At 36.7% G+C, this 12,986-nt stretch overlaps 1 protein-coding gene across 2 annotated transcripts in view; it reads right to left on the minus strand.

The window, feature by feature from the left end:
- Positions 1-12,986, minus strand: part of TXNRD3 (thioredoxin reductase 3) — a 33,983-nt gene that overhangs the window by 9,832 nt on the left and 11,165 nt on the right. For both annotated transcript variants that reach the window (XM_051983062.1, XM_051983070.1), the window contains exons 6-12: positions 8,974-9,093; positions 5,523-5,665; positions 4,327-4,442; positions 3,978-4,203; positions 3,604-3,696; positions 1,679-1,755; positions 635-791 (exon numbers count right to left, since the gene is read on the minus strand). In XM_051983062.1, coding sequence (XP_051839022.1) covers positions 635-791; positions 1,679-1,755; positions 3,604-3,696; positions 3,978-4,203; positions 4,327-4,442; positions 5,523-5,665; positions 8,974-9,093 — 932 coding nt within the window. The remainder of the gene's footprint in view (positions 1-634; positions 792-1,678; positions 1,756-3,603; positions 3,697-3,977; positions 4,204-4,326; positions 4,443-5,522; positions 5,666-8,973; positions 9,094-12,986) is intronic.

Consider the following 12,986-nt stretch of genomic DNA (forward strand, 5'->3'; position numbering starts at 1 on the left):
AGTGCCTCCTACGTATCTAACAATTATGATCCATACTGTGAGGGATATAGGGAACCATATGATATGATCTGTCTTTTTTATTTTTTAGGAATGACAGTCTCAAAAATGGGATGAAATTATAAAACACTATTAAGATATAATTTGAAAAATAGAATAAATTACTAGGGCATAGCTCCCCAAATTCAACTTGGGATGAAGTAGTCTGCAGTTTCTTTTTCTTCAACAAACTTTCTTTTTTATGGAAAATAACAAATTAATCATTAGTATAAAAAAGACTTCTGGGAAAATAAGTTACTTGAAAATAAATACTTTTCAAGCATCTCAATTCTCTACCCTGAATTAAATAAAAATTGGGAGATTAATAGCAAAGTACCAGTCATTTTGAAGGAGGTTCTCTTAGGCTCTCTACTTGCTTGTGTCGAATTGTACATATATGGTACCCACACAAAATTGAGTTGTCTCCAATCTACTGAAGTATAATGTCTGGGTTCTCAACATAAATTATAGTTCAAAACACTTTGCCTATCAAAAAGTTCCTCTACATTTGCAACAATTACCAATGTGATACAGATACTAGTGAAATAATTTTGATCTAAAGCGTTAACTTAAACTAAAAGAATATATATGCAATCACCTTTTCTAATCGGCCCCCAAAAAGTCTTCGTGCCAACAGCTTTCCTGCCTGTATAGCAACAGGGGTGAGCTCTAGCTTATCCTCTAATACATCCCCAATAGCATAAACATAGGGCACGTTGGTTTGTTCTTCATCATTTACTGGTATTTTTCCAGTCCTAAATTAAAATGGATAAAATAAAAAAAATTATGATTGAGCTCATGTTAATGGAATAAAAATATATACTGTACTTTATAGATTAATTGGGCACTTCACACATCCCATCTTCTTGGCAATCTTCCCACAAAGAGTTTAATGCCCATTAGGCACTAACAAGAATGGAAATTACATTTCCTAAGCCACCTGCCTACCTCTGAGTGTACCAATTCCCCAGCCAATAAACCCCAAATGGGAAGGGATGGGGGAGTCAGAAAGAGAAAAAGATAATAGAAAATGAATTAAATCCCCTATCCATAGGAACAGGGTATCTGAATCTGGTCCCACAAACCACCTCTGCCTGGTTAATTTTCCAGTACTCAGACACCAGCACTATCCACAATATCTGTCAGCTATTAGTCATATACATAACTTAAAAATGACTTAAGCTCCTCTAAAGCCTCAACAAATATTGATTCACTGATGATCAAACAAATGGCACACCAATCCTATTTCCAGTGTTTCCAGTACTATCTCTAGAATCTCTCTAGAATCTAGACCTGTGAGTCATGTTGACCACATAGGATCCCATCACATTACAGATGGATTATTGTTTGGCTATCTCCTATAAACCACAGTTAGTAAGTAATTGTACTTCTATAACTGGTTTAATATGCAAGACTACAAATAATAAACACTGGATACGCTCAATAAAGACTTAGTGACTATATAAGTATACTGATTATCAATAATGATGTGATAACACCATGTTTTTTGAAAGACAAACTTATAAGATTAACATTTCATGGTAATTTCACACCTTGCAAGTTAAGTGCTAATTTCCAAGCAGCTATCTGTAATGAAAATGTTTTGCGCCAGTAAAATATCAGTAAGGTCATATACACTTACTTCTCATTGATTTTGACACCAATCTTCTCCAAGCCAATTTTCCTTGTACAGGAGTCTCGACCAATGGCTAACAAAACCTATATATTAGACGGATATAATAGCTACTATGTATAAACCACATAGATTTTAACTTATAATCTATTCCCTCTGTTACTCATTACCAATAGTTCCATTAGCTATTAAAGCTAATTTCCCCTAAATAACTTGAGATTGTCAAGACTAAGAATTCAAAGATGCTAACAGAACAAAAATACAATATTGAAAATAAACTTTGCCTGGTCTGCATATCATGGTAATAATGTGGAAGCAACATCCAAATAGTTATTCAAAATAACATTTCATAAGCATAATATGAAAGAAGGACGGACAATTAGAACAGCTCTGAGAGCTATAAGTTGGAGTTATGATACACTTTAAAAGAAAAGCAGGCTGTCCATAACAGACATCTACAGTTTCACATATAATCCATTTGTGTTCTTCTATGAGTAAAGAAGTGAAAATTTTATTTGGTGTTTAAGTCCAGAAAAAAAATGTTTAAGAAATATTTCATACTAATATTTGGGTTTGCAATATCTGCTTTTCCTCTCTAATGAATTTAAATGTTTTTAGCTTAAAAGACATTTACAATTTAAAATCAAATAGCTGCTTAACCAAAACACAAAACTGCATATTATAGCCTAAGAAATAAATTCTGTTAAGTTAAGAAAATGGGAAGAAAAAGAAAAGAAGGGGATGGGAAAAAGCAGGAGGAGGCATGAAAGTAGAGATGTCAAATGGTGAATATTATACAGAACAAAATAGAACAATTTAAATAATATATTGTCCTACTCCTCCTTAGCTTTTAGCCTTTCTCAATCCAAAATGTGGCTGCAAAAATTATCTTCTTTATCTGCCACTTTAAACAAATCACTTCCTTCCAAAAATTCTTCATTGTTATGTCAGCTTCTAAGTACCCACTGTCCTTTATAAGGCTTAACCCATTCACAATTAATTATAAGTCCTTCAACTAGTCGATTCTTACTATCTTTTCTTCTTGTTTTGTTCACTTCTTTAGCTTCAATCAAGTAAACCTGCTCTCAAGTCCACTTTATTTTCTTCACTCTGATTCTATGCCTTCTTCATACCAGCTCAATTTCCTTGAATAGCCTTCTATTTTGTATCTGTCAGACCTACTATCTTTCCTCTAATTTGAAACTAGTGGTCAAATCTTATTAACCCAAGAATCCTTTTTATGAAGGTCAGAAAACAGAAAAATGTTCATCCCAATAAGTGGTCAAGCCACTATTATTCTCTGAACCAAATGGTTTCAGAAGCAGGCTATTTATTTATATGATCACCACTGGGTACAAAGAACCAAGAATAGGTCTTCATCTCTGTTATAAACAGCTCCAGCTACACTTGTGATAAAAGAAACCTTTTTAAAATAATGTCTTGTAAAACAGATTCAAAGCCATCTTTTGGCCTACAAACATTATAGCACACAAGATATTTCACTAGTTCTCTTCATGATTCTTCCTATCACAGGTAGAGTAATGTCATTAATAGTAATACTGAGAGGCCTTAAGTCCTGATCTTAACATCACAGGGATTTACGTATTTTAATGGAATTTGAGAAGGACCTCCCAGAGTGAAAATTCCTTCCACCTATTCAGAGCAGCAACTTACCTAAACCTACCACCTTGAGAGTTGCTTGTACCACTGAGAGACTAAGGACCCTGCCTATAGTTATACAGCTGGCACATGTCAGAAGCTGAACTTGAAAGGTCCTCCTGACCCCAAAGCTAGATTTCTAGCCACTACACCACTGCTTCTCTCATAAATTATTACCCAGAATATATTCCTAACCCAGATTTAATTTTGTTTTTTTTTTTTCCCCAGGCTCTTAACCCTGGAAAACATACAAGGATATTACACTGCAAACTTACTGTGTTATATTCTTCTTCGATAGTTTCTGACCCTTCTGTAGATTTGGCTTCCACTTTCAGTTTTCCAGGTGTGCCTTCTTCTAACTGCTCAATCTAACAAGAATAAAATATATGTTTATACCAAAAAAAAAGGAATAAATTTTGAATCAACATTTTATACAACTTTCAACTACCCAGAAGAATATTTGCAATGAAAAAACTCAGAAACTATCACCTCTTCTTTGGACTTATGAATTTAGATGGAAAATCTGCAACTGCTATTCAGAATGAGATTTCCACCCTGAGGTACTAATTGATTTGAGGAAGGTAGAATAAAGAAAATGAAAGGTACAGGAGAATATTTTTTGAAAGAATGTCCAAACTCCCAAACTCACCTTCACAGGTATGTATTTCCTGAGGAACTTCACCCCATTCATTTCCATATAAGCACCTATTTTCTCCGCTATTTCCTGATCAAAGCCACGAAGAAGGATGGACCGTACCATAACTGTGACTTTTAGCCCAATACCAGCAAGGAATCCTGCACACTCCAGAGCAACATAAGAAGCCCCCACAATTAAAGTATTTCCAGGGCAATAAGGCAGGGAAAAAAGATCATCACTAGATGGGAAAAAAACAAAACCAAATACCTAAACAATTCATTCAAATTTAGATGGGATTTCCCCCCCTAATTATGAAGACAATATGATTTAAAGTAAAGGTACCCTATCAATTGCTCCTTACCTAGTGATACAATATTCTTTATCTCCCGGGATTCCTAAATACCGGGGTCTTTCACCTGTTGCTATGACAAACTTCCCTGCAGTATGAAAAGTTTCCTCTCCTTTTTTGTTGGTTGCCTGGAAAAACAGAATGGGAAACAATTGAAGGCAGGTGTATTTTCTTGGAAATATAAATATAATAAGACAATATCAGATTCTGTAAACTACATTACATATACTGCAAAGAGAAATCCAATGATGTAGTAACCCCCCCCATACACACACAAAGTTACAGCCTAAGCTAGCAACCACAATACATATGTATATATGCATAGACACACACACACACACACACACACACACACACACACACACAAATATCAGGATTATAAACAGATTTAAAAGTTAGAAGAGACCTTGGGGTACTGAAAATAATCTGATATATAGTAGGCCTCAATAAGAATTTGCTAAATAGTTTTTGTATTAATTCAGTGCAAATATAAGAGCACGTATAGAATGTGAACAAAAAATTTAAATGGTTGGTAGCAGGGCTTTGTTGGAGCAAGCTCAAACCGAGTGTATTCACACCTTGGTAATAACGAATGTTGCAAATCAGAACCTGATTTGTTTTGGTAATTATCTAGATTTAAAGTGATAGAAGAGATATTAATAATGCAAATTAAACCTAAAAGTGTAACATATGCACATTTTTCCTCCAGAGAGCTTGTTGTTAAATATTTACCAGTACACCTGTTTATGGTGAATTTGATATTATTAAGTTAGCCTACTTAATGGTATTAAAGGAGATCATTTAAAGAACCATCCCATGGGTGCTGATAACTAATGTCTAAAAAACATTTTGAAATCTTAAATTATAAGGCATCACTGATAAAACTATTTTCTCTGTAGTCTCTCTTTGTAGTCTTGTCTTTTCCAGACAAAACATGCTCTGTTATTTAAGACAACAATCTAATTTAGAAATAGAAATAAGCTTTTAAGTTAGAAAAAAGGTTTCTTTAAAATGAAATTCATTCAATTTGCCAAAAGGACGCAAGACCTTAAGTAGCAAGAAGACTAAAAATCAACATTCTGATTCTGAAACAGGTCAACCATGTGAAAACAATTAACTTAATTCATACTTATAGCAAAAAATTTTAATTAAAATAACACAAGCAATAATAGCAAAGAAAAACAAGAGATTAAAAATGGAAACTGTACCTTTATTTTATGGTCTTCAACAAATTCAGCATAGGCATTGGAGTATGTTACAGCTCTTTCTCTCAAAGACACCCTATAACTCCAATTTAAAGAGCCTATGTGGTTCTGAATTGCTTCTTTCATGGTCTCCCAGTTGTGCTTAACTAAAAGTAAATAGTAAGGTTGAGATTTAAAATCAAACTTAGTTTAACGATGCCATTCATGACATACAGGGAAAAACAAGTATTAAGAAGCTCCAAAGACATGAAGGACAAAAGCCCTAGCTATGTTAATTCCCCTTTCCTTTTTATGTATTTCACTCTTCTTTCAGAAAGCAAGATAGCCATGTGCAAAAATGTTTGTAGCAGTCCTTTTTATAGTGGCAAGGAATTGAAAACTGAGTGGATGCCCATCAGATGGAGAATAGCTGAATAAATTATAGTATATGAATGTTATGGAATATTAGTGTTCTGTAACAAATGATCAGCAGGATGATTTTAGAGAGGTCTGGAGAGACTTACATGAACTGATGCTGAGTGAAGTGAGTAGAACCAAGAGATACACAGTACAAGAGAGTATACAGCAACAAGAAGATTATGTGATGATCAATTGTGATGGACTTGGCTCTTTTCAACAATGAAATGACTCGCGTCAATTCCAATAGACTTGTGATAGAAAGAGCCATCTGCATCCAGAGAGAGAACCAGGAAGACTAATTGTGGACCACAACATAGTTATCTGCATCTTTTTTAAATTGTTTGCTTGCTTTTTTTTTTTTCTTTCTCATTTTTTCCCTTTTTGATCTGATTTTTCTTATGCAGTAAGGTCAATGTGGAAATGTGTTTAGAAGAATTGCACCATGCTTAACTTATATTGGATTACTTGCTATCTAGGGGAGGGGACTGGGGAAAAGGAAGGGAGAAAAATTTGGAACACAAGATTTGCAAGGGTGAATGTTGAAAACTATCTTTGTATTTTAAAAGTAAAAAAGCTATTATTAAAACTTTTTTTAAAGTGACTGTTTTGGGCAGCTAGGTGGTACACTGGATAGAGCAGCAGCCCTGAAGTCAGAAGGACCTGAGTTCAAATGTGACCTCAAGACACAACACTTCTAGCTGTGTGATTCTGGGTAAATCACTTAACCCAAATTGCCTCAGGCAAAAAAAAGTAACTTTTTTTTTTTATTACTTTCTGAGTAGTGATGAATCCCCACATCAGGTACACACCTGTAATCCCAACTAAGGAGGAAGCTGAAGTTTGCAGATGCCCTTGAGCTCCAAGAGCCCTGAGCTGTAGATTGAGTGTCTACACTAAGTTAAGTTTCAGAAATGGTAAGCCTTCAGAAAGGAAGGCCTACCAGGTTGCTTAAGGAGGAGAAAACTGGCCAAGATTATAAAATAGAGAAAATCAAAAGTCCCATACTGATCAGCAGAGGCATTAAGCCCATAGAAGCCTCTATTTTTCAGTCTGAATGAGATGGGGAGATCGTCTTTAAAAATAACAACAACAAAAAGAATCCACAAATGTTCAAGTCACTACCCTTTCCTAACTAACACTTCCTAAACAAGTTCCCCCAAAGAGTTAAGATTTAGGACAAACTGTGGTAGAAGTTTTCACCTTAGTTAAAACCACCACTACCAGCCACAACTCCAGGAACTTGTTCAGTTTGGGCCTTTAAAATAAGTGTGTTCATGAACCTGCAGGCACTGTTACAATAGAACTTGGAGATATGGTATCCCAAGATTGGGAAGAAAAGCCTGGAGATAAATTGTGGACCAAATTTAGGGAATGGGGGTGGGATGTGTCTAAGCAATAAGCATGGGGAAAGAAAGGGGGAAAAAAGTTGTATTTCATCAATGAGAGAGGTGCCACTAATTGACAAAATAAGACTCATGTCGAATAACTAATTTTAAATATTGTCCTTCTTGTTCTTAATAAACCCTATCAACCAATAGAATATAAGCTCTTTGAAGGCAGAGATGTGCTTTTGAGCCTCCACTTGCACAATAAGGTACTGAATAGATGTGTGCTGAAGGGACCTGCCCAGAGGATTCTGACTAGCCCCTAGTCGCAGTCCCTTAGTCAGCAGCAAAGCCCAAACTAGTGCCCAAGCCTCTGAATTCCTGCCCTGGGATATTTCCACAGCATTGCTCTGCTTCCTGAACCCCATCAGTTATTATGTCACCATTAATTTAAATTAAAAGACTCATTCTTCACCAGATCCTTAAGTTGGAGATGAAAGGGATCCTTTTTACTAATTTACAAATGAGGAAGCTGTGGTGCAAGGGGGCTTTGAGTGTCAGTCAGAAAGCTCTCACACTGCTCAGCCAGCTCTCTTCCCCATGGTGCTGCTCCAATACCTGTTCCCAACATAGTCTGGTTAGCCCCAGCCCCCCCACCCCCCAACCCTCCTCCTCTCTGAATCTTTCACATCCTCTAAACTGTGAAGCTCAGAAAGCACCAACTCAAGTTGGTGTGAGAATGTGTCTGTGTGAGAATGGGGCTACACATAAAGGAAATGGACTATGCAGGGCTTCTGATGTGTTTTTTTTTCTTTTTCTTTCAAATCCTGAAACAACATAATTTAAAAAACATAATAAACATAATAAAAAAAATTATGTTCCCTGAGAACTTAGCAAATCCTTTCCTAGTCAAAGAAGTAAAACATTTTCTTTTCATAAACATCTCTGTCAAATCTGGCTGTATTTTCACTTTTTGTTTGTTTCTCATGGTCTTTCCCTTTTGTTCTTGCACATGACAAATATGGAAATGTTTAAAAGAATTGCACATATTTAACCTATATCAGAGTGCTTGCTGTCTGTCTTGGGGGAGGGGAAGGAAAGAGAAAGAGAAAAGATTATAATACAAAGTCTTACAAAAATGAATATTGAAAACTATCTTTACAGATGTTTGGAAAATAAAATACTATTGACATTTAAAAAGGGGGAAGGGGGACGTCCTTTGCTAGGCAGTCCATAGCTCAGCTCTGTTAGAAATCATCATCTCTCCTAGAATCATTCTCCATCAATTCTCATTATGTCTCACTGGGCAACAATGAAAGGCAGCCCCCCAATTCTTGCCTTAAAGACCCTTGCTGACTAAGGACAGGTCTCAGGTTCCTTTCTAAGTGGTCTTTTATCTAAGGGAAGAAGCTCTAGCTTTCTGGCTTTTTTCTGAAATTTGATGCCTGGCTTCTTCAAGCTTACGGGGCCTTCTCTGGATAGGTTCTGCTCTCTCTGGATATCTTTTTTCAAGTGTGGCTCCCAGAACTTCATTTGTAGTCTAACAAGGTACAGAACAAGAAGTTGGGCTGAATCGCCTAATACAACCCACTTTCACTCTCTATGGATGGACTTCATAATTCTCACCTGCAAATATTATGCATAGTAAAGGCAATTTCACACTTAGATAAAAAAGGGTAAGTGATTCACTCTCTACTTCTTTCCTAGTTTTTTGATAACTCATTACCTACCATTTTCCTCATACTCCCAGCCAAAATTCCTGGAGTCTTGTAAGGCTTGCCCCAAAAGGGCAGCTTGATGCATCAACTTTTTAGGAATACAGCCAACATTTACACAAGTGCCACCAAGACCTAAGAAAAGAGAATCATAATTTAGATGTTTTCATTGGATTATGTGTTTACTGAATGGCTAGTGTTATGCTGCTGCCAGGGGAGAAATTTAAGGTGTTCCAGAAGTCTTAGTGTGATTTTAAGCAGTTGAAAGATAACTGCCCTAAAGAACAATACCAACCTAGCTATCACTCTTAACAATTCTGAAGCTTTTTTGAAGTCACCGGTCCCTTTTAGCAGTAAAGTAAAACCTATGGACACCTTTCTACTGCTCCCATTACTGTCCAAGGCACTGAGATTCTTCCCATAAGCTGAACTCCTCATTCTCTCTTACTCCCACACCCCTTCTATTGCCAAGTCCTGTCAATTTTCCCTTCAAAATCAGTCTTGTGTGTGTCCCCTTTTCTCCACTGACAGTGCTGGCCCCCTGGGGCAGACCATCCTCATTTCACACTTGGGATTGGTCTGCCTGTCTCCTCCCACTGTAGTCTATTCTCCATTTCAACTGCCTGACCTTCCTAAAGGGTCTCACAACCGCGCGCGCGCGCGTACACACACACATCCACACACACCAATCATCAGTGGTTATTACTGCTGGGATCAAATCTAAAATTCTGCTTCTCATTCAAAGCCCTTTCCAGTCTTTTTACATCTTAGTCCCTTCCAAAAAGTCTAGGAACCAGTAACAATGACTTCCTTGCTGTTTCTCATACACGACTCTGCATTCTCACCAACTTTCTCCCCACAGCCTGAGTCCTCTCCTCTCTCATCTTTACCTCCATCTTTTGGCCTCCTAGCTTCCTTCAGATCTCAGCTAAAATTCTACTTTCTACAAGAAGCCTTTCCCCATCCCCTTTAATGCCAGGGCCTTCTGGCTTGACCTCCAGTTTATCCTGCCTATATTGTTTGGGCCTAGCTGTTTGTATGTTGTTTCCTCCATTAGACTATGAGCTTCTTGAAAACAGGGACTCTTGCTTTCTTTGTATCCTCAGAATCTAGCAGAGTCAGAATGTCTGGAACACTAGGCCCTAAAATGCTTGATGACTTGCCTTCTCAGAAGCATGTTTCTAAATACATAGGATTACAAAAGACACCAACTATCTTGAAATACAATTAGCAAAAAGGAAATGAGCAGAACCAGGAGAGCATCATATGTGGCCTCAAGATTATACAATGATCAATTCTGAGGGGCATGGCTCTTCTTAACAATGAGATGATTCAGGCTAGTTCCAATGATCTTGTGATGAAGAAAGCCATCTACACCCAGAGAGAGGATCATGGGAACTGAATGTGCACCACAACATAGCCTTTTCACTCTTTTTGTTGTTTGCTTACACTTTGTTTTCTTTCTCATTTTTTTCCAATTTGATTTGATTTTTCTTGTGCAGCAAGATAACTATATGAATATGTATGCATATATTTGGATTTAACATATATTTTAACATGTTTAACATATATTGGACTACTTGCCATCTAAGGGGGAAGGGGGGAAATTAGAACATATGGTTTTGCAAAGGTTAATGTCAAAGAATTATCCATGCATATATTTTGAAAAAGCTTTAAATTAAAAAAAGAAATACAATTAGCAAGATATTAAAACAACAAAAAAACAAATTTATAGATCCCTGGTCTCAAAGAAAGGACTAATCAATTACTGAGTTTTTCTAGACAGAATAAGATCAAACTTATAAAAGATAATAAAATCATGGGGATTTTATTGGGGAAAAGAAAGTTATAGTCTGAGATAAATGAACTTCATGACGAATACCCCATGCTACATTCAATTAGAAGAAAGAAGACAGAAAAAGGTAGAGTTGCTCTGTCATCTATTTATACTAAAGGCATATGACAACTGCATTGTCAATAAGGCTTTCGAATTTAAAAGTAAAATACCAACCTTACAAAAGATTCAATCAAGTTCACTCTAAGACAAAGAATAGGGCATACTAAGGCAACAAGGCATTATTATTTACATTCAAATTATCCCAGAGGATCCCTACATAACAGTAAATATCAGAAACAAGTTAAAGAAGGCATGTTTCTATCTGCTCCATCAAGTTTAATATGATATACTATGACATGATTTCTTTATCAAGTTAAGAGTATGAATTTTTTGTTTATAAAAACAGAAAATCAGAAAAATCAAGCTGTGTGATAATACTGAATCCTCAGAAAGTCATAAAAGAAAATTAATGACTTGGATTCACTATTCTTCTGAAAAAAGAAATTTGAAAAATCACTGTTCTGGTGGCCATCAGGTCAAAGATGGAAGGCTTCCTTAGCACTATATCATACCAAATCTAAGGGAGAATGCCCACGGAAACTGATTCAGTGTCAGAAATGGGAGGACGGGGGAGGAAGATGGGCCTAGGATCTCCTTGGGGAAGGTATATTTTGACAATGAATTAAGGTCGGCAAAGCCCTTGGCATATGTTCTCATGTGAGTTTCACAACAACATGGTGAAGCACTACAGATATATCTGCAAATGAAGGAAATGAACTGTGGAGAGGTTACTTGATTTGCTAAAGGTTAAGGGTCAGGATTCAAACAGCGGCCTTTCTAACTCCAGGTCCAATGACCTTACCCACTATCCTGCAGCACTGTAGTCTGCTTATGGATCAGTAATTTCATCACTGCTGATGCCTCTTCAACTAAAACAGATCACCTCCTATCTATAGGTTTTAGCAGATGGTATTCTAACCTATGCTGCACTAAAAAATTCAACATAGCTCACAAGGCTGGCCTTGACAAAAGGCCCAGTCTCAAACTTTTTCCAGTTTGGGAAGATCAGAGTTGTAACTCTGCTTTGTTACAGCTTTTGTAAGCCCAGGTTTCATCTCTATACCTCAGTGAAATATAGTAGGATTTATGGCTCAAACTTATATTGATGTTGGCATATAAATAGTATAGTATCAATGTTCAGCTGGGTTTGAGTCTTAAAAGTAGTAGGGTAGCAACCTGAGAGGTTTATTCTATTTGTGGTGTGGATTAGATACTGTATATGGAGGAACTGGGGGAGAGGAAGAAAATGAAAAAACAAAAGTTGAGGGAACAATGGTGATTAAAAAAAGAAAACAGTAAAAGTCACTGAAGCATTTTTAAAAGTGCCCAGATAAGAATAGAAAGAAGAAAGCTCAAAAAGAAGCAGAAAAATGAGAACAACTTTGAAAGAAACATGTTAAGTTTGTTACTTATTTAAAAGCAAATCAATATGGAAACGAGATTCATAGTTTCACATGTGATCCTCACTTTATCAATTAGTGTGGATAGATAAGCATTTATGAAGCAGCTATTATAATCTAGGCACTATTCTAAGCACTAAGGATGTAAAGAAGGGCAGAAACAGGGACTGTTTCAAGAAGGTCAAAATCTAATGGGGAAGACTATACACAAACAACCAGGTAAAAACAGAAAGTTACAGACAAGATTAATTGGAAATAATTACAAAGAAAAAAAAAAACACTACAATTAGGGAGATGAGAAAAGGCTTCTTATAGAAGGTGGGAGTTTAGTTGAGATCTGAAGGAAGCCAAGGAGGCTTGAAGATGGAGACCAAAATAAGGAAGAAAGAATTCAAAGTATGGGGAGAAAGGGAATGAAAATGTTGTACAAGAAACAGCAAGAAGGCCACTGTCCTCCTGGCTCACAGACTATGTGGAGGGGAAGATGGTGTCAAAAGCCTGCAAAGACAGAAAGGAGCCCAGTTTTGAAGAACTCAATGCCAGAGGACTTTCTATTTGCTCCTATCAGTGATATAGAACCACTGGAGATGAATGGATGGGGTGTGTGTGTGTGTGTGTGTGTGTGTGTTTGTGTGTTTGTGAAACACAACCAGACCCACCCTTTAGGAAGGTCAACTAGGCTGTGAAGTGGAGGATGGAGGAGGGGAGACTTGAGGCAGGGACATTAACCA

Source organism: Antechinus flavipes, chromosome 1, assembly GCF_016432865.1.
Source record: "Antechinus flavipes isolate AdamAnt ecotype Samford, QLD, Australia chromosome 1, AdamAnt_v2, whole genome shotgun sequence".
Lineage (NCBI taxonomy): Eukaryota > Metazoa > Chordata > Mammalia > Dasyuromorphia > Dasyuridae > Antechinus > Antechinus flavipes.